At 46.5% G+C, this 20,669-nt stretch overlaps 1 protein-coding gene across 1 annotated transcript in view; it reads left to right on the forward strand.

Moving 5' to 3' along the window:
* The window catches only part of LOC147634427 (COP9 signalosome complex subunit 4-like), a 105,325-nt gene that overhangs the window by 47,084 nt on the left and 37,572 nt on the right, over positions 1–20,669 (forward strand). The window contains exons 3-4 of the mRNA XM_086803495.1: positions 18,587–18,690; positions 19,425–19,485. Of these exons, the coding sequence (XP_086659621.1) occupies positions 18,587–18,690; positions 19,425–19,485 (165 nt within the window). The remainder of the gene's footprint in view (positions 1–18,586; positions 18,691–19,424; positions 19,486–20,669) is intronic.

Here is a 20,669-nt window from a genome sequence, read left to right on the forward strand (position 1 = left end):
TCTTTTGGATCTCCTAACTCATAGATTAGCCAACCTAACCCTAGGATTAGTCAACCTCACCCTAGGGTTAGCCTCAGGTACATAACATACTTACTCTTCAAGCATTTACACACTCGTAAGTGAATTTGGGAAATTCCTACTGGAAATTTGACCATAGTCACAAGGGACGGGGGACGGTGACGGGACGGGGGACGGCCATAAGCAGGGAACGGGGACGGGGGAGGGAACGGCACTCAAAAAATATATTTTTTTAATTTTTCTACTCTACACTTATTCTACTTTGGAAGTACATCAAAATGAGCACAAATTTACACTAAAACGGCAAGCTTTTGAGTCATATTAATAATTAAGTAGATACAAAATGAGTCATGACTCAAGAGTCAGGAGTCAGGACTAATGAAACCGGCCTCTGATAGAAACCAGAGTGCGGTAGGAGCAATCACCCGTCTACTTGTAGTCTAGATGAGAAACAAAACACAGATTGGAGCTAGAGTGCCCAAATCTGAAAACACAGCGACACCTGTTGGCCCCAAAGCTTGGCGCCCCTTGCGGTATTTCTTTATTCAATTAAAATAATATGAATGGCTGAGTACAACACAAAGACCAGCCAAGAGTTTACACCTGTAAGTCCAATCTGACGGCCCACAAATCCTTCTCAGCACAGAGGATCTATGCACACAGATCTGTGTCTTCAAACAACACACTGTGCCTCCCTCTGATCAGCCAAGATCACTAAGCAGGCCAGCCATGGGCATACATTTGGCATAACTCAAGTGCATGATACATCTTCTCAGCTCAAACATACATGTGCTGTCCAATCTCTGTCTCAACCCTTGTCAATCTGCCATACCCCTCCTCTCACAAGGGGCCAGATAACACATATCTGCAACAGACATCAAGCAGTAGAAAGAGAGATAGATGAACAGAAACAGAGCTTACCAAGTTCAGCTCGTGAAACAACACTGGAGGAAGCAACAGCACCAATCTGTACTTGCAGGCACTTGTATCCACAACCCTGCTTCACACATGTGCTTGTACTTGCCTGTATCCTCCTCCTGATGTTCACTCTTATGCTGTCCTTGAAAGTACAGATCTGAAAATCAGCACTGTACTTGATTGTACTTGATTGTACTTGACGGTACTTGCTTGTACTTGACGGTACGGACTGTTTCTGCAGAGGACCAGAAGTAGCCGCCTACTGAGTTTTGCTGTTGGTGGCCTGTGCTGTCTGCTACAGAATTGTCCAGCACCTGTACTTGCCCCAAAGCTGGCCGTACAGTGTACCTGCAGAAAGTACAGAGCTGTACTTGCAGTCGTACAGCACTGTACAGCCTGTTTTCAACAGTCGCAGCCACCTGTCTGTGTCTCACAGATCTGCGCCTCTCTGCCCACAGCAGTTCCTGCTGTTCGTACAACACTGTACGGTGATTGTACGGCCTGTTCCAGCATACAACACTCAGAAAACAGCAGCTACAGCCCCTTCAGCAGTCGCCCCCTTCTTCCACAGCTTTTCCACGCTTGTGAATCATGCGCATGAAGGCTCCTCCACTTTTGCTCCACGACTCCCAAAAAGGGAAGAGAGAGAGAGAGAGGAGAGAGAAACACTCCTCCCCAAAACTAATCCCTAGGGCCCCAAACTTTAATAAGTTCCTAGGGCCACTAAGGCCTAGGGGCAAACTTTAATAAACATTAAAGTTTAATGTTTCTAGTTCCCCCCTTCACACCTAGGGATGTCCACACATCTTAAACTCTGTCCGGGCACCCCCCATGTGAATCATAAAATATTCTGACTCTGCAACCACCATGCCCACACTTGTACTGTTCCATTTTCACAGGGCCATGACATACCCCCCTCTTGAAAAATGGCAAGCGTCCTCGATTGCATTCTGGTGATGCATCAAAATATCCAAAGTGAAATATACAATATGGCAAGATCAGCGTCCCAATCTCTCTAAGCTATACACATGTATCATCATTCACTGCAAACCAATGGCATAGTAATAGTCCAAGTTGTATACCACTGTGAACCATACATATCCACAAAAATCTCCATGTGACTAGTACACATATATCATAGAAGTCCCATAAGCAGATGTACTGTCAGCCTCAGTACCTTCGGGTGAGATAAAATCTGCACCAAGCGACCTCTAGATGTCATCTGAGCCTGTCTGTATCAAGGGAGTGGAGGTGCTACCCCCCTCTTGAGCATCAGGTAATGCTCCAGACGCATGCTCTGCTGAACCTGAATGAGCCACAATAAGAGTCGGCTCTAACTCAAAGGCATCGAGATAAAGCTGCAAAACCTGAGGTGAATCTGTTAAGTCACCTTCCTCCATCCACTTCGCATCCATCGGTGAATAGTTCTTGAACTTCACAAGATAGCGACGGGAAACTTTACCTCGTACCTTCCTTTCTTTATGTGCCAGTATTTGCTCTGGAATCAGAACCTCATCAAGTTCCTCAACTTCCGGCTGAGCCTCATCTGATACATCCTCAGGCACATCCCCACGGAAAGGTCTAAGAAGACTCACGTGAAAAGCATTGTGAATCCTCCAGTGATCTGGTAACTTCAAACGATAGGTTACCTCACCAATCTTTTCCAAAACCTGAAAAGGCCCATAATATCGCATGCTCAATTTAGGGAATAAGCGCCCAATCACCCAATGCAAACTGTAAATCACGTCTGTGACGGTCTGCGGCTTTCTTTTGCTTCTGCTGAGTTTTCTGGAGGGCCAACTTAACTCTCCGATAAGCTTCATCCAAGCTCTCCACATACTGATCAGCCTCAAAGATCTTATTCTTTGTATGCAAAATGGGTGGAACCTTCTTCCCTCCTTCTACAATCTCAAAAGGCGCCTTGCCTGTCGAGCTATGTACAGTGTTGTTATATGCAAACTCCACCAAAGGAAGATACTTTTCCCATTGTTGCTTGTGCTCTGACACATAACACTTGAGAAGATCCAACACTGTAGAGTTAGCCTCTTCTGACTGACCATCTGTCTGTGGATGAAATGACGATGAAAACTTGAGAGTTGTACCCATGTTGTCAAACAACCCTCTCCAAAACAAACTCGTCATCCGTGGATCACGGTCACTAATGATAGACGTAGGCAAGCCATGATACTTGAAGATGTTCGCCATGAACAACTTCACCATATGATCCACTTTAATTGTCTTCCTCACGGGAATGAAATGTGCCTGCTTACTGAACCTGCATATGATAGTCCAGATGCCATCATTTCCCGTTTGTGTCCGTGGAAGATCAAATACAAAATCCATGGCAATGCTCTCCCAAGGTCTATCCGGAATAGGTAAAGGCTGTAATAACCCTGGTGTCTTCTGACGGTCAAACTTTACCTTCTGACATACGATGCATTGCCTCACAAAGGCATCAACATCTCTTCTCAAGGTTGGCCAATAAAAGAAAGTCTCCACTGCTTTTACCGTGGCGTCAATACCTCTATGACCTGCATACGGTGGAGCATGACTTTCAATCATAACCTTGAGTCGCAATGGCCTGGTAACACACAGTCTGCCATGCATCAATAAAAACCCATCTCTGAGAGTGTAATGCTCATGCCGCTGACCCTCAGACATCTGATCATACAACCTTTCAAAATCCTCATCATGGGCATACTGCTCTTTCATTTCATCAAGCTCATGATGATAAGCAAGTGAAACTGCAGAGACCTGTGGCTTGCGTGACAAAGCATCTGCCACTACATTCTTTTTGCCTTCCACATGCACAATCTGGAAGTGAAACATTGACAAAAAGTTTGCCCAACGCATATGCTTCTCTGAAAGCTTAGTCTGCGTGAGGAAATATCGCAAGGTCTGATGATCTGTCTGCACAGTGAAATCAGCCCCAAGCAAGTAGTGTTTCCATGTAGAAAGAGCGTGAGTTACAGCCAACATCTCTTTCTCATACACCTGTAAATGCTTCTCAGCATCTTGCAAAACTCTACTCTCATAGGCTATGACATGTCCCTCTTGCATGAGAACTGCACCAATGCTACTTCCGCATGCATCACACTGGACAACAAAAGCCTTTCGGAGGTCCGGTAACACCAATACTGGGTCCGAAGTAAGCTTTTCTTTGAGCTTTTTGAATGCTGTAATTTCTCGATCAGCCCATCTAAACGGAGTTGCTTTCTTCGTCAAAGCATGAAGAGGCGAAGCAATTTCAGCAAAGTGCCGTATGTAACGCCTGTAATAGGAACACAATCCTAGAAAGCTGCGTACATCATGCACGGTCCTCAAAACTGGCCAATTAAGTATTGCTTCCACCTTTGCTGGATCCATACGGACTCCATGACCAGACACAATATGCCCCAAGAAATGTATCTCCTGCAAAAAGAACTCACTCTTCTTGCCATTAACCACCAACCTATGGTTCCTAAGTTCTGCAAACACAATGGCCAAATGCGTTCTATGCTCTTCCTCAGTTTGTGAATGCACAATCATATCATCGAAGAATGTGCCCACAAACTCTCTATGAGGCCTGAAAATCCTGTCCATCATTGTGTTAAATGTGGCAGGCGCATTCGTTAAACCAAAGGGCATAACCAAGAACTCATACAACCCAAACGTGGTTCGGAATGCTGTCTTATGCACATCCTCGGGTCTAATGCGTATCTGATGATACCCGCTTTTCAAGTCAATACGACTAAAAACTGTGGAGCCCTGTAAGCGGTCCAAGATGTCATCGATCCTCGGTATGGGGAATCGATTCTTGATGGTATTCTTGTTCAGCGCCCTGTAATCTATACACATGCGCAAGAATCATCCTTCTTCTGCACTAAGAGCACAGGTGAGCAAAAGGGTGATAAGCTAGGCTGAATCAACCCTTTATTCAAAAGCTCTTGCACCTGACTCATAATCTCTTCCTGTTGGGCTGCACTAACACGGTACGGCGGTCTATTCGGTGGAGTACTACCAGGAATCAGATCTATGGCATGATCTTCTGGCCTCTCAGGAGGTAATTCTCCTGGCAATGACTCGGAAAAACAGTCTTGAAACCCACTTAAGAAATCAGCCCTGTCCTTATCTAACATTGACAAATTAGACTTAGACTCATCATCCTGTGCATCCTTTACATAAATCAAGTACGCGGAAAGATGCTTTTTCATTACTGATGAAATCGCCGAAGCGGATACAATAGGAACAGATTCCCCTTTGAGTTTTACATCCAATACATGCTCTTTCCCTCTGTGAGTCAGAGTAATTTTCCTATTGTAAGTATCCACCACCGCATGTACCCTGTGGCACCAAGGCATCCCCAACAAAACATCACAGCCATCCAAAGGCATGATGAAGAACTCCTCGCTATCCACATAACCCTGCAAATGAAGCCGAAGCTTCCCAATGATAGGAGTAACGGGTTCTGCATACCCTGGACAAGCCATATTAGCCTCATGTAACGGCCCCATCTCCTCTGCGCGAATCCCCAATCGGCCAGCCAAATCTGGTGAAATGAAGTTGGCTCTAGCACCTGTGTCAAAGAAGATCAAAGCATTCTGATCTCTCACTTTGCCCCATGCCCTGCACAACTCTGTAGCTTCACCACCTAGCTGCTCCCCCACAAGATCAGGAACTAAGCCTGCAGCAGGAAGGCTTCGGTTTCTTTGGCTTGGGCTCTCCTTTATTGTCAGGATCCTTTGTGGACGTTCTTTTGGGACAATTGAATGACATATGCCCCTCTTCAGTACAGTAAAAACACTTTTGAGCATCTCTCAAAGCCCGTCTTTCCTCAGAAGTCCTTTTGGGCATTGGCAACTTCTTATACTTTGTCTCTGTAGACCCTTTAGCATCACGAGAAGCATGCCCAAATTTTTCAGCTTTCTTGCCCAATTTCTTACTGCCTTTAAACCCAGATGAACCACCTGTGAGTAACGCATTAGCTGTCATAGCATTTTCAATCATCTGTGACATGTTCGTTACTCTTGTCTTTATACAATAATCTCGTACCTCCTTGGGCAGCCCACAACAATATTTCTCAACCTGCTCAGATAATGGCACAGCACGATAAGAAGTCACTGGGAGTAAAGCTTCCCAAAACTTCTTGTTATAATCCTCCAAACTATCACACTTTGAAGCATCCAGCTTGTGCCATGCGGTCATAACATCCACCTCAAATGTAGATGTGAGCCATACGGAAGAGAAAACCTGTTTGAATTGGACCCATGTGGTGGGTGCTATGCCCTGCAAAAGAAGAGTAGACCACCACTGCAAAGAATTGCCCTTGAGAAAAGTGGCAACTTTCCTCACCTGTGTAATTCCCACCAGAAAAAGCAGCATCAAACTGCTGTAAAAAGGTAAGTGCCTTCAATTTATCCTTGGCCCCACTGAAAGTGTCAAACTTCACTGCAGCTCCCCCTTCCTTGTAATCCTTCGCCTTTCCCATAGGCGTTAGATTATCATATGGAAGTGGTTTCGTGAGATTGCTGCCCCCAACATTCATACCCATCATTGGGTCAACATTTCCCATTCCCATGCCAGGCATACCATACATTCCAGCCATGTTTCCATACATTCCATTATGCATACCTGGTTGCATGCCACCAAACATATTGCCTTGCATCCCAGGTTGCATGCCTGCAAACATATTTCCAGCCATACCGGACTGCATACCACCATACATATTCCCCTGCAGGCCAGGCTGAAAATTGGCTCCAAAAGGCCCATACATACCCATACCTCCCTGAGGATAACCCCCAATCATGGATTGGAACACCGAGCCACCACCAAAATAACCTGGATGCATATTCTGCTGATGAATAGGTGGCTGTCCATAGAAGGAACTCTGAGAGTTTGCTCCATAAGCATGCTGCATATTCGGAAACTGGCCAAAAGATGGTTCCTGTGGGATGGCACCACTATGACCCTGAGGAAGATTCTTCGAACGAACCTTCTTCTTCTTTTTCTGGGACTCTGTGCGGGGCTCTGTGTGAGATCTCAAAAATTCAGCAAATCTCTCACTCTGTGTGAGCTGCATAAAAGTATCCATAACACTAGCCAAGCGATCTTTGAACCGAGCATCATCATTCTCTTTACCATGCACATCTTCTGGCTGTGTTACATCCTCATAAGGCTCAACATCTGCAGCCTGTTCTCCTGCAAAGATATCCTCAGATACATCTCTTTCAGGAGAAGTCTCTTGCTCTTCTTCTTCATGATAGAAGTACTCTTCCTCTGTATCAGACATGATTGCTGAATTTTCAGCGATGGCTTTCTTCAAAGCAACCACGAGCTCACCCCCTTCAGAAAGTTGATGATTGGTCCCAGCGACGGAACCTTGAAACCGGCCTCTGATAGAAACCAGAGTGCGGTAGGAGCAATCACCCGTCTACTTGTAGTCTAGATGAGAAACAAAACATAGATTGGAGCTAGAGTGCCCAAATCTGAAAACACAGCGACACCTGTTGGCCCCAAAGCTTGGCGCCCCTTGCGGTATTTCTTTATTCAATTAAAATAATATGAATGGCTGAGTACAACACAAAGACCAGCCAAGAGTTTACACCTGTAAGTCCAATCTGACGGCCCACAAATCCTTCTCAGCACAGAGGATCTATGCACACAGATCTGTGTCTTCAAACAACACACTGTGCCTCCCTCTGATCAGCCAAGATCACTAAGCAGGCCAGCCATGGGCATACATCTGGCATAACTCAAGTGCATGATACATCTTCTCAGCTCAAACATACATGTGCTGTCCAATCTCTGTCTCAACCCTTGTCAATCTGCCATACCCCTCCTCTCACAAGGAGCCAGATAACACATATCTGCAACAGACATCAAGCAGTAGAAAGAGAGATAGATGAACAGAAACAGAGCTTACCAAGTTCAGCTCGTGAAACAACACTGGAGGAAGCAACAGCATCAATCTGTACTTGCAGGCACTTGTATCCACAACCCTGCTTCACACATGTGCTTGTACTTGCCTGTATCCTCCTCCTGATGTTCACTCTTATGCTGTCCTTGAAAGTACAGATCTGAAAATCAGCACTGTACTTGATTGTACTTGATTGTACTTGACGGTACTTGCTTGTACTTGACGGTACGGGCTGTTTCTGCAGAGGACCAGAAGTAGCCGCCTACTGAGTTTTGCTGTTGGTGGCCTGTGCTGTCTGCTACAGAATTGTCCAGCACCTGTACTTGCCCCAAAGCTGGCCGTACAGTGTACCTGCAGAAAGTACAGAGCTGTACTTGCAGTCGTACAGCACTGTACAGCCTGTTTTCAACAGTCGCAGCCACCTGTCTGTGTCTCACAGGTCTGCGCCTCTCTGCCCACAGCAGTTCCTGCTGTTCGTACAACACTGTACGGTGATTGTACGGCCTGTTCCAGCATACAACACTCAGAAAACAGCAGCTACAGCCCCTTCAGCAGTCGCCGCCTTCTTCCACAGCTTTTCCACGCTTGTGAATCATGCGCATGAAGGCTCCTCCACTTTTGCTCCACGACTCCCAAAAAGGGAAGAGAGAGAGAGAGAGGAGAGAGAAACAATCCTCCCCAAAATTAATCCCTAGGGCCCCAAACTTTAATAAGTTCCTAGGGCCACTAAGGCCTAGGGGCAAACTTTAATAAACATTAAAGTTTAATGTTTCTAGTTCCCCCCTTCACACCTAGGGATGTCCACACATCTTAAACTCTGTCCGGGCACCCCCCATGTGAATCGTAAAATATTCTGACTCTGCAACCACCATGCTCACACTTGTACTGTTCCATTTTCACAGGGCCATGACAACTAAGCCTTAAGGAGGTAGAATACATGGACGGACTCAAATGAGTCAATGACAAAAAAGTGCTGAAGACTAGAGGCTAGAGGCTAGAGCTAAGTAGTAAGGCACATGAATCATGATTCATGAATGATCATCCACGTGAAGTGCTCGCCTCATGGTCATGGGTAGCTTGTGCCAAAGAAGCATCAAGCTCATCCTCACTGGCATGCTGCTCCTGCACCTCATTCTCTTGTTGCTCTTCTTGTTGACTCATCTCCCACTCGGTGAAGGAATTTGCCTTCTTGGTCACGCTCTTGCAAAGCATTCGCTCTTGGTCACGCTGTTGCAAAGCATTCGCAAGTTAGCGGCGTTGACGAAGACAAGGTCATTGGCACGCTCTAACTTTCCCATAGGTCGGATTCCGCCTCCCGTGGACGTTAATATAGCTTTCTTTCTTTCTTTCTTTCTTTCTACCCCGAGTTGGTTCCTCTTCCTAGAGGCAATGTGGCTGTAGGTACTCCAAAGTTGCTAGCTGACGGCCTGGCTAAGTATGCGGATGGCAAGCTGCAGCTCCGGTCCATCTGAACCAAAGTCCTCCCACCATAGAGCAGCACCAACTTTGGAGCGGTCAACCTGTGCATCATGACAGCCATAGGAGCCATGAAATGACCTGTACATCGAAAGCTGGTCCCTGATCTTGCGCCTAACCGATGCATCAGGCACAAGACGATCCAAGATGATCATCCATCCAACGCTCACCTCCCGGTCGCTCTCCTGCTTGTTGCCTTGGAATTCTGGGTCCCCCACATAAGCTGCTGCATGCAATGGAGAGTAGTAGGAATTCCACCTTCCTAGACACAAGGCATGGATCTCCTCGTATCTGTCTTCGTCAGGCACGAAGTCTTTCAACTTCTCTATCATGCGATCCATGGCCTCGTAGACCTTGCCTATGCATGGTTGCATAGCGTCTACAATCCTCAATAGGTGGACTATGGGCCTCACCATAGCATCTGTGGTCTTCACACGCTCCCACCAAGAGGCGTCATCCGCCCGTAGCCTACACTCTTGGCCAGTGTTTGTATGGGACTCTTGCATGGCGACAAATTCATCGCTAAGGAAAAGCCTCCTCAAAGCACCGCTACAATCCTTCAACCGGCCCAACATGAGAAAGTTGTAGGCAAACCGGGTGTCGGAATATTTGAGGAGAGAGAGACAGGACCTCTTGTTGAACTCATGCCGAAGTCTTTGGTGGTTGAGGACAAAGGAGACCATGGTGTTGGCCTCCTCAATGAGCGGGCTGATCCATGGTAATGCCCCGATGTCCTTGAGGAGGTTGTTTAGGCAATGAGCCATACAAAAGGACACCGTGACATGTCCATACATACCTTGGAGAATAGCTCCCGCCGCCCTATTGGAAGGCTCCCCATCCGCAACAACGCCCACTTCGTGCTCGGGGCCAACGATCTCCATGGTGGTAGCCCACTCTGCCGCAAGCACATCCGCGCTCTTCCTAGTGCCGGATGCATCATGAGATGAGATGAAGTACATCTCTTCGTGGGAATATGCAACCATGCCGTGAATACTCCTCTTGCGGGTGTCACTCCATCCATCCACAATGAGGGAGACTCCGTTCCTCTCCCATTGCCGCTTTGTGTTGTCGGCCGCTTGCTCTACAATGCGCTTCTCCTTCTCGAGCAATGTAGTGCGCAAGCTCTCGGATGAGGGGGGCGTATAGGTTGAGCCATACTCCCCAGTCTTCTTAACCATGACCTTGAAGTATTCCGACCTATTCAAGAAAGTAATTTACTAATGAGAAGGGGACTAGGATGATGAAAACATGAATGATGAATTGGCAATGATCGATTGCACTTACCTAGCCGCTTGAAAGGCAATGTGGTCGTGGAAGAAGAAGCGGGCCACCGCCATGTCCACCTCCTCCTTCAACTTGGGGTTCCAATTCTCCCCAAGTGTAGGTTGTCGCCGTGGGCCACCTAATGATCCGTGGAGATGGAGGGTGCCGGCGTTGTGGATGGAGTAACATTCTGACTTGATGGTGAAGGTGATGGTGTGCATGATCCCGATCCACCACATGACTCCATTGTAGAGGCTTGAGTTCCTCTCCCCATCGTCGCGGGATCCACGGCCACTGGTGGTGTCCTTCTTGTCGCTTCGACCGCTTCGTAGACGCTAAGCTTGTCAAGAAGTTCCCGTCTCTTCTCGGGCGTGACATTCGTGCAAAACCTCACCTCATGCCCACTCTCATGCAAGAGGTGGGCTCGCACTTTGTCGGCGCCACCCGTTGGCCGGTACGGGCAAAGCTTGCATACCCATGGCCGAGAACCGCCTCCATGAGCGGATGGGGTGTAGTTAATCTCCTCCCACCATGTCCATCCCGTTGTCCTTCTACGAGAAGCCCCGGCACGTGAGGAGGATGCCATGGTTGAAGATGGCTTGACTCTTGAGCCTTGAGGAATGAGAGAGAGAGAGAGAGAGAGAGAGAGAGAGAGAGAGGCCTAGAGGCTAGAGCCTAGAGGCTTGGAAGTTGGAAGACTGAAGAGGCTTGAAAGTTGAGAGAGAGAGAGAGAGAGAGAGAGAGAGAGAGAGAGAGAGAGAGAAATGAAATGATATATTAACGTCTTCAAAAGGCCAAAATGACCTATGAGACCAAAAAGGTTACAACAATTGATGGATCTGATACAATGTCTGTGTAAGAAAAGCTAAAAACAATTAACTGAAACTGAAATAACTATGAGGAAAAGTACGGTACTAGGAGCTCCTAATGGATAACATCTGGGAGGAAAACTCCAGCAACAAAGGTAAGCATCATACACATCATAAAGAAGTCTCTCATCGGTCGATGGCGGATATCCTCAATGTCCTCCATGGTGAGTACTCTGACTGGACGTCTCCCATGCCGTGCTAGTATGGTCCTGATCCTCTGTTGTAGTCTCCGCCGGTGTCGAGATGGGCCTCTCATCTTGGGGCGCCTGGACCGCCCCAACTCTATAGCCCGATCAATCAGTGTACCTCTAGTGCGGCTATTCTCTGGGGCTAGTTGCAATGCCTGCTGGCCTGACTGCTCAATCTCTGGTCGAAAGAAGTCTGTAATCTGCCTCTGTAGGTGTCTCTCCCTCTTTGATCCCCTCCCTCTCAAGAGACCCTCTCTATGTCTACGAAGCTCCAGCAAGTATAATCCGAGGCATCTCTGATCCTGGTATCTCATGGCTCTAGAAAGTGGTCCAAAACCCTCTCTAAACAGGCAGTGAAGACGGCCTCGTATCTCATAATATACTGGACAGTGACATATGTAATGTAACTCTGTCTCTGGCTCCATCTGGCATAGCTGACAAATCCTAGCCTCAGCTGGTACTCCTCTGAATCTGCCAGTCTCAATCTCTAGCTGGTGTGAGGATGTGCGCATCTGACCAATAGCACACCGTACCCCATGAGAAAGATGAGTATCCATGTAGCTGGGTCTAATCACAAACCCATCCTGCGTGAGCTGGAGAAGATGATCTCTATAGAAAGCCATCTTCGTACCAAGCTCCTGTGTCGGCTGTATCCATGTCCTCCTAGTGTCCAGCTGAATCAAGTCCTGCCTGATAAGTCTGGTAATCTCTGCCCGTGTGAGAGAGAGGGAGGGTGCATCCAGGGAGTACTGAAATGGAGGTAGCCTTTCCATACTAAAGCCATGCAACTGGAACCAAGCTGTCATCTGTGCATACCAACATGATCCGTCTCCCTGTGATGCCAACTGTCGTGAAGACTCCAGGGCTAAGCGAGCAGATCTGTCTCTAGGGAGAGCCCAAGTGCTATGTATAAAGGAGACTGATCGAGTGAGTGCCTCTACTACCAATGGGGGGGCAGCCATCTCTGCACGGATAATAATCATCCGGGAAATCATAGAAACCAAGGGCCTCTCCATATGTCTCCATCCATCAGTGCTACCAGCTCGGCTGTGGTGATCTACTGAGGGTCCCCATATCTCCACTCCATACAGCATGGCTGAAGTGACCAAAGTGTCAAAGAGCCAGAGCTTTGTTCGAGGTTCGTGAAACTGAACCTGCGAACACATCCTCTCTAGTCTCCCCAATGCTGCATAAGCTCTGGTCAATCTGGTCTCCGCTGCTCTCCTCAAGGAAAATAGTGGGCCACTGAAAACCACACCAAGGTAAGTATATGCATCTGTATACTCCACTGTCTCCTGACCATATGTAAAGGTGGGTACTGACCTCCTAACCCACTGTGCTGTGGTGTTAAACACCATCACCTTGGTTTTACCAAGGTTAACAGACAATCCACTGTCCTGTGCAAAGGTGTGCAATGCATCCAAATGACGCTGCATCCCCTCTGGAGAATCTGAGATCAGCACAATATCATCAGCATACAATAACAGCGGAATCCATGTCCCTGCTAGCTGTGCTCCTCTGTCACCCTCCCGCTCTACATAGTCTGAAATCTCATCCACGTACATCCCAAATAAGGTGGGAGAAAGGGGGCAGCCCTGTTTCACCCCAATAGTGGAGTGAACCATCTTAGATATAACCTGAGCAGTACGTACCTGCCCCACAACTGTCCTGTATAAAGCCATGATTCCCCAAATCAGCTCTGTGGGCACTCCCATCTCCTGTAGTCTGCGCATCAGTTTGGCTCTCGGTACTGTGTCAAAAGCTTTGCGGAAATCCACAAAGCAACAATAAATCCTCCTGCCATATAATCTGCCCTCCTCAATAATAGCTCTGAGTGTCAAGATATGGTCAAGAGTGGAGAAACCTCTCCTGAACCCTACCTGCCCTGATGCATGTATGCCCTCTCTCTCTGCCCATCTACTCAACTCCTGCTCAAGAATAGATGCATATAATCTAGCCAATGTGTGACCAATCATGATGGTACGATAATTCCCAGGAAGCATGGGATCCCCTGACTTGAAGATAGGCACAATCGTGGACATATTCCAAGTCTCAGGAAAACCCTCACACATGGCTCGGTTAAACATCATAGCAATAAGCTCTACAAGCATATCTCTGGCATGAATAAAGTGCTCTGCCACCAAACCATCATGATCATATGCTCTCCCAGTCCTCATCCTGTCAATAGCTTTCCTTACCATCTCAGCAGTAAAGAAAGCACATGTCTCTGGGCATGGCTCCGATGGGTCTGGCAGGGGCGGCTGTCCTGCTGCTGTGTACAGGGATGCTGCATACTCACCCCAAATCTCTGTGGAGGTAATGGCTGGTGATGGTGAATGCTCATGGAATAGTCTCCATGCCTCGCCTGAGTCCTGACTCATAAATAACTGATACAAATCCCTCTCTAACTGAGCAAGATAAGCCCTCTTCTTCCGTCGCACTAGGTGCCGGAAGGTAATCCGTGACTGTCTGTGAGTGGTAACACCCATGAGCACCTCTCTCTGTAATCTGATCCTCATCTCTCTGCACTCCTCATCATACCAACTGTTCTGGGGCATGTTCCCAGACCGTCTCCATGTAGGCTGACTATGGGGATATGCCTCTGATGCTGCAGTATGAAGCGTATCTATCAATATCTGAGTGAGCTCATCTAATGGCCGTCCTGGCTCCTCGGCACATAAGCGTCTGTATATCTCATCCGTGTACACGGTGTCAGTCTCCCTCGTAAAGGTATAACGAGTGTGTGTGGAGACCTGTCCCAATGAAGCGGTGCTGAACTGAAATGTAAGAGTGAAGGACAAGATAGCATGATCCACTGCTATTCCAATCGGCCTAGTGCCTACCATAAAATCCTGAAAAGAGGGAATGAGACTGGGCTGAGCCATAACATAGTCCACTGTACTAGCACCATGCCTATGTGGAAGGCAAGTGAAACCGGAATCTCTGTAGGCCATTCAAGATGGCCAATCCATGTGCAGTCCAGAGAGAGAGAGAGAGAGAGAGAGAGAGAGAGAGAGAGAGAGAGAGAGAGAGAGAGAGGCCTAGAGCCTAGAGGCTTGGAAGTTGGAAGACTCAAGAGGCTTGAGAGAGAGAGAGAGAGAGAGAGAGAGAGAGAGAGAGAGAGAGAGAGAGAGGCCTAGAGCCTAGAGGCTTGGAAGTTGGAAGACTCAAGAGGCTTGAGGGAGAGGTGAGAGAGAGAGAGAGAGAGAGAGAGAGAGAGAGAGAGAGTCTAGATTCTAGAATCTAGATAGAAGGGCGGCGGCCCGCGGGTATTGTTTGAGAGCCTAGAGGCTTGGAACTTGGAAGTTGGAAGCTAGAAGAAGCTTGAAAGCTTGAGCCTTGAGAGTTGTGTGTGCTTGTAGCCTTGTAGAGGCTTGTTCTTATATAGATAGGCAAGAGAGAGAGAGAAAAGCCTCAAGGGCAAGAGAGAGAGAGAGAGGGCCAAGCCTCAAAGGCTCAAGGCTCAAGGGCCGAGGTCCAAGGCCCAAGGCCAAGCCAACAGCCATAAACGGCTAGAAACGGCAAGCGCAACGGCCAAAAACGGCGAGCGCAACGGCAAAAAAACAGTCAGCAACGGCTCTCTGTCGTCCCCTCACAGAGCCGTCCCCCACCGGCGTCCCCGTCCCCGTCCCCTGTGAGTGACACGTCGTGGGGGACGTCCGTCCGTCCCCGTCGCTGTTCCGTCCCGATTCGCCATCCCCGCGTTCCAAGCAGCCGTCCCTTCCGTCCCCTGTGATTGAATTTGACTCTCAAGTTGTGCTCACCCTTGCCTACTTTCTCACAATCAATCAATTTGAGACAAGCTTAAACTCTAAAAAAAAAAGAAACAATTGGCCTTTGGTCCAAGATCCTCCCATAGCTACCAAATTTCACCGCCCATAGATAGCCGCTCGTAGGCACTTATTTATCCACCCATAGGTGATGCCGCCGCGAAAGTACCAAGGGCGGGCTTTTGAACCCAGGACCTCTTGGTCCTAGGCAAACACCTTCACCACTTGAGCTATAACCTCATTGGTGAGACAAGCTTAAACTTAAGCTCTTACGGTCCCCAAAAATCCCATATGAGCTCCACCCCAAGGGGAACAAAAGGGAGAATCCTCAATCACAATAAGTTCAAGAGGTAAAATCTTAATTGCTAATCTTTCGTCGAGTTAATATCCGCACCGTATTTGGATGAACGTGACGCCTCAAAGTTAGTTCTAGTTAAATTACCTATCCATATTGGGATTTGGTAAAATCACGGTACCTAGGGGAATAACATACATCCTTGCTCACAAAACCTCAGAACTATCAAGTATCACAAGGTGGAAAGGTATGTAAGGTACGGTACGAATCGGGTACGCATTCAGATACGATTTTGAGGTACGTTAAATACGTAAGGTGCGTAAAAACATAAAAATATACTATATAGTGTGTATATATATATAGAAAAATGAATGAAAAACTACAAACTTTAAATTTGAAAAACAATTCATTTCTGAACAATACAATTACCAAAATGAGAGCTATCAGTAAACAAAAGCATAAATAGGTTTCATGAAATGGAATCACTCAAACGTTCAGTACCCATGACTCAAATGCCACGGGTTACATACTATAAGCAATCAATCAAAATTTAAAAGTTAAAAGATAGTTTACCATCTAGAGAAGCCAGAAATTAATAGTTCTAGTCACTAGTGTCACTATCATTGCACATTGTAGAGCGCTCAATGATCAATCCACTTCATTGCATTGCCTATAGGTGGATAAATAAGCAGTTGCAGGCGGGCATCTACGGGCGGTGAAAAATCGGTAACTATGGGAGGATCTTGGGCCAAAGGCTGGTCAGAAAAGAGGGGGGGGGGACTGCCATGTACAGATCCGTACCATACGGTACAATATCGTAATGACGTACGTACGAATGCAACCTTGAGGTATCAAGCTACAAATTTTACACCCCCAATGCAAGCGGTTCTTCCTTGAAGAATGCTTCTATAGGGCATTAAGTGTGTCCTATCTAGAACACCTATGATCGAGCATCTAGCATGAGCTGCAATTCCTTGCATTCCAACAAAGAAGGCCAAGATAAGCGTAGATACATAGCATTGAGTTCTAAGTTCCAAGAATTCAAGGTTGGTACCCATACGAAACATAAACTTAATGTTACCAGTAGTTATTGTATGCTTAGTACATTATAGGCAAATTCTATCATTGAGATGTGCTTCTATCATTGGAATGGTCTTCGGAAGATGTATGCATGAACCATATCCATGAAGACTTGATTTACCCTCTATGTTTGCTTGTTAGACTAAGGATGATCAAGTCGATAATACATGGTTGGATCTACAAATGTGACTACCCCTTGGAAGACCATCATAGTGAGGATGGGAAAAGAGGCCTCTAGCATTTTTTGTAAGATATTCTCGTACACCGGAAGAGTCAGGTCCTCTTTTATGTATATAGTGTGCTGTAGCAGATTTAACTTGAGTGCCTTGTAGTGGAGCTCAAGGGCCGCCTTGTAACTACAAATCGACAAACGATGTGTTGCCCTGGAAATCTCATATCTTTGTGTTACTTGCTGGCTTTTGAATGACTGCTTGGAGTGTCTAGCAACTTCAAGTTCCTGTCCAGTACTATCACGGTGGCAAAATCATGCTGAAATAGCATTGTGCTCTCCTGGGTTTGGTAGAACTAGTATAACCTCACCATTCAACACCACCACATAGTCTTGGACATATGTCTCAACAAAGGCAAATGCATACGTCTCAACAAAGGCCAGTAAAACATTGGCTTTACTCAAGTACAAGTCTGCGGATGACGATTTTGGAAAAGCCCCAAATTTTTGCTACTTCACAGGCTTTAATTTGGCAATTTTGTGCAAATTTCTGAAAAGCCCTAATTTTTTTGGTTACTGCAGGAGTTTCAATTAGACATTTTTCACCTGATTTTTTGAGAAATCCTTAATTTGTTGACAACGTGTCATTCTGTGTGTACATTTGGTGACGGGCTACTGCTGATGTGCTGACAGCTGAAAGTGGAGGTGGTTGCTATCAGGGTGCTAAGACAGGCAGCAGGATGATGTGAGAGGCTGTCAGAGCTGCAAAATGGCAGATAGTAGATGGAAAGTGGGCACTTGAAGGGCTGGCGGCTAGCGCTACAGTCGACTGGCACTAGATTGTTGACGTGGATGAGATGATGGTGTTGGAGGTGCTGTTTAGGGGCTGAAAGTGGGCCGATAAAGAAGCGGGTGGAGTGACTATGACGCAGCCTGCTCTGATACCATGTTAGCTTACATGGTGAGAGAGAGAGAGAGAGAGAGAGAGAGAGAGAGAGAGAGAATGCTGAACTGGAGCGAGAGCGTGTTGCAAGACTGGATGATACATATATTGATATGATATCCTTCACCAAGTACATTGCTTTGATAGCCTTAGAGGTTCATCTACCACTTAGACTCACATTAAATGCATACTTATCCACTCTCCTAAGAATGGGTTCACACACACACATACACACGTACACACATACACACTAACACTCATAGGTAGTGTTCATACACATATAGCACACTAACCTTTTTAGGGGCTGCTCACACATACGAGACTCCGAATCGCAACAAGAGCTTAGGCTTAAGCTTGTCTCTGATTGATTGATTGTGAGAGAGCAGGGGTGAGCTCGACTTGAGGGTCAGGTTTCTAGTAGGAATTTCCCAGATTCATTTATGTAATCATGTACTTGTCTTGTGTTTAGGAGATCTTGGGAGGATTCTTTCGCGAGGATCTCAAACTCTGTCGCGTGAATTCTTGACATGTAGTGGTCCTGTCTAGCGGTATGGGATACGAGGGCGGGTTTGGTGTGGTCTGTATGGATGGAGCCCCCTAACCCTAGGATTAGTTAGCCTAACCCTAGGGTTAGCGTGAGGTACATACATGTGAGTCCACCCTTGGAGGAAGTTGAACTTCTAATGCACTCTTGCTGGACAGGTTTCTGTAATTCGTGAAGGATTGGCTGAGCTTTATGTGAATGAGGAAGAGTGGTCGAAAGCTGCCCAGATGCTTAGCGGCATTGATTTGGAATCAGGAATCAGGTTGGCTTGTTTATGCTCTTATGTGACCCAATTCACTGCTGTAAAGGTTTGAAGATAATGTTTTTTCAAATATTTTGAAGGAACAGAGGGATGATTAAGCAGACTTTTTCTTATACAGTATTTAAATGATAAATTCAAAGTCCTTAATACATAGTTAAAGTTTTACAAGACAACCAATGGGTTTATGGGGATGTCATAGCACGTAGTCTTGCTATGCATGATGGAGTTGAAGCTTTGTGAGTAGACTTTCATGGAGTTAAGATTGGGAAATAATCTGAACTTTCCATTTGTATATCTTTCTGCCGCACAACGAACATGCAGATTTCTTTTGAAGTCTTTGTCCAAGTTGTGGCTAGCTGGACTACGTTAATTCTTTCTATCTTAAGTGGTGCATTTTCCCGACCAGATTCCCCTTGTGTGTGTGTGTGTGTGTGCTCTCTGTAGTTCTAGCTTTCATCATTGCCCTTCATTTCTGGGGAAGTGATAGAAACTCAGTATGTTGGTTTATTTATGAAGATTTGTCTACTAAAGCAGACATATCTTTGTGCATGAACCTGTACCTACTCTTGGGCACTAATGACTTGGGCCTATGCTATGCATGATTGTTGATGAGTTGATGATTTGAAGCTTTGTGAGTAGACTTTCATGGAGTTATGATTGCACTTTGGTTTTTGTTGAGTTTGGTAATCAACCTGAACTTTCCATTGGTATGTATATTTGTGGCAATCTTGCAGGATATTGGATGACACTTACAAGCTTTCCAAATGTGTGAAAATTGCTCTTTTGTACCTTGAGGTAGGAGTTTCCATTTTTCCCGTCATATGCATACAGAAAATAAGGTGATTTGTGTGTGTGTGTGTGAGAGAGAGAGAGAGAGAGAGAGAGAGAGAGAGAGAGAGAGAGTACATACACGAAGAGAGAGATCGATCTGTGTGAAGAGAAGCTATTTTAGGGTTTTGAATTGCTGTCTGCTGCTCTTTTAGGGTTTCGAATTGCTGTTTTTTGCTGTTTTAGGGTTTCGATTTGCTCTCTTACTGCTGTTTCAGGCTGTAGTCTTCTCATCAATTTGGCCCATGGGACTGTGTCAAAAGCCTTACGGAAATCCACAAAGCAGCAGTATATCCGGTGCCCATGTGCTCTCCCCTCCTCAATGATACTCCGTAATGTGAAGATGTGGTCTAGTGTGTGGAGTGCCCTCTCTGGAAACATGCTTGCCCTAGTGCTGTGAGTCTGTGCTCCTCCACCCATCTGCTGAGCTCATGCTCCAAGATCGATCCATAAATCTTGGCCAATGTGTGACCAATCATAATAGTCCTGTAGTTACCGGGATCCATGGGGTCACATGCTTTCTGAATGGGCACAATGATATTAGAAGACCAACTGGCAGGGAAACCCTCGCATAGGGCCCCGTTAAACATATGAACCAGAAGTGGAGCCAATACATCCCTCGCATGTGAGAAGTGCTCGGCAATCAGCCCATCATGATCATGTGCTCTCCCATTCTGCATCCTGTCAATAGCATCTCTCACCATGCTCAAGTGGAAGGAGAAGTGGCTGGGGTGAGGCTTAGGAGGGTGGGGGAGAGGTGGTTGTCCGGGGACGTGGTAAAGGGAGGTGGCGTATCTGTCGAGTGAGGGGTCGGTGGGCGACGATCTTGGAAGAGCATCCAAGGCTCCTTACAGTCCTGTCCCAAAAACAACTGGTATAGCTCCTGCGCAAGGTGAGCTAGGTAGGCTTGCTTCTTCCTCTGTACGAGACAACGGATGATCTGTCATGTGAGCCTACCTAGCTCACCTTGAGCAGGAGCTATACCTGTTGTTTCCTTCCAGCAACTAGAAGTGTTTTCCCACTGTTTTTGAACTAAGTAGTAGCTGCCCCACTCTATGAATGTACATTGTTTTTCCTAATGAGACAATGGTTTCACTAAAAAAGAAAGTGTGTGTAAATCCCCGTACATCATAATAACTTCCTACTAATTT

Source organism: Cibotium barometz, chromosome 10 (assembly GCF_041138505.1).
Source record: "Cibotium barometz isolate CiBa-2024 chromosome 10, ASM4113850v1, whole genome shotgun sequence".
In the NCBI taxonomy this organism is placed as follows: Eukaryota; Viridiplantae; Streptophyta; class Polypodiopsida; order Cyatheales; family Cibotiaceae; genus Cibotium; species Cibotium barometz.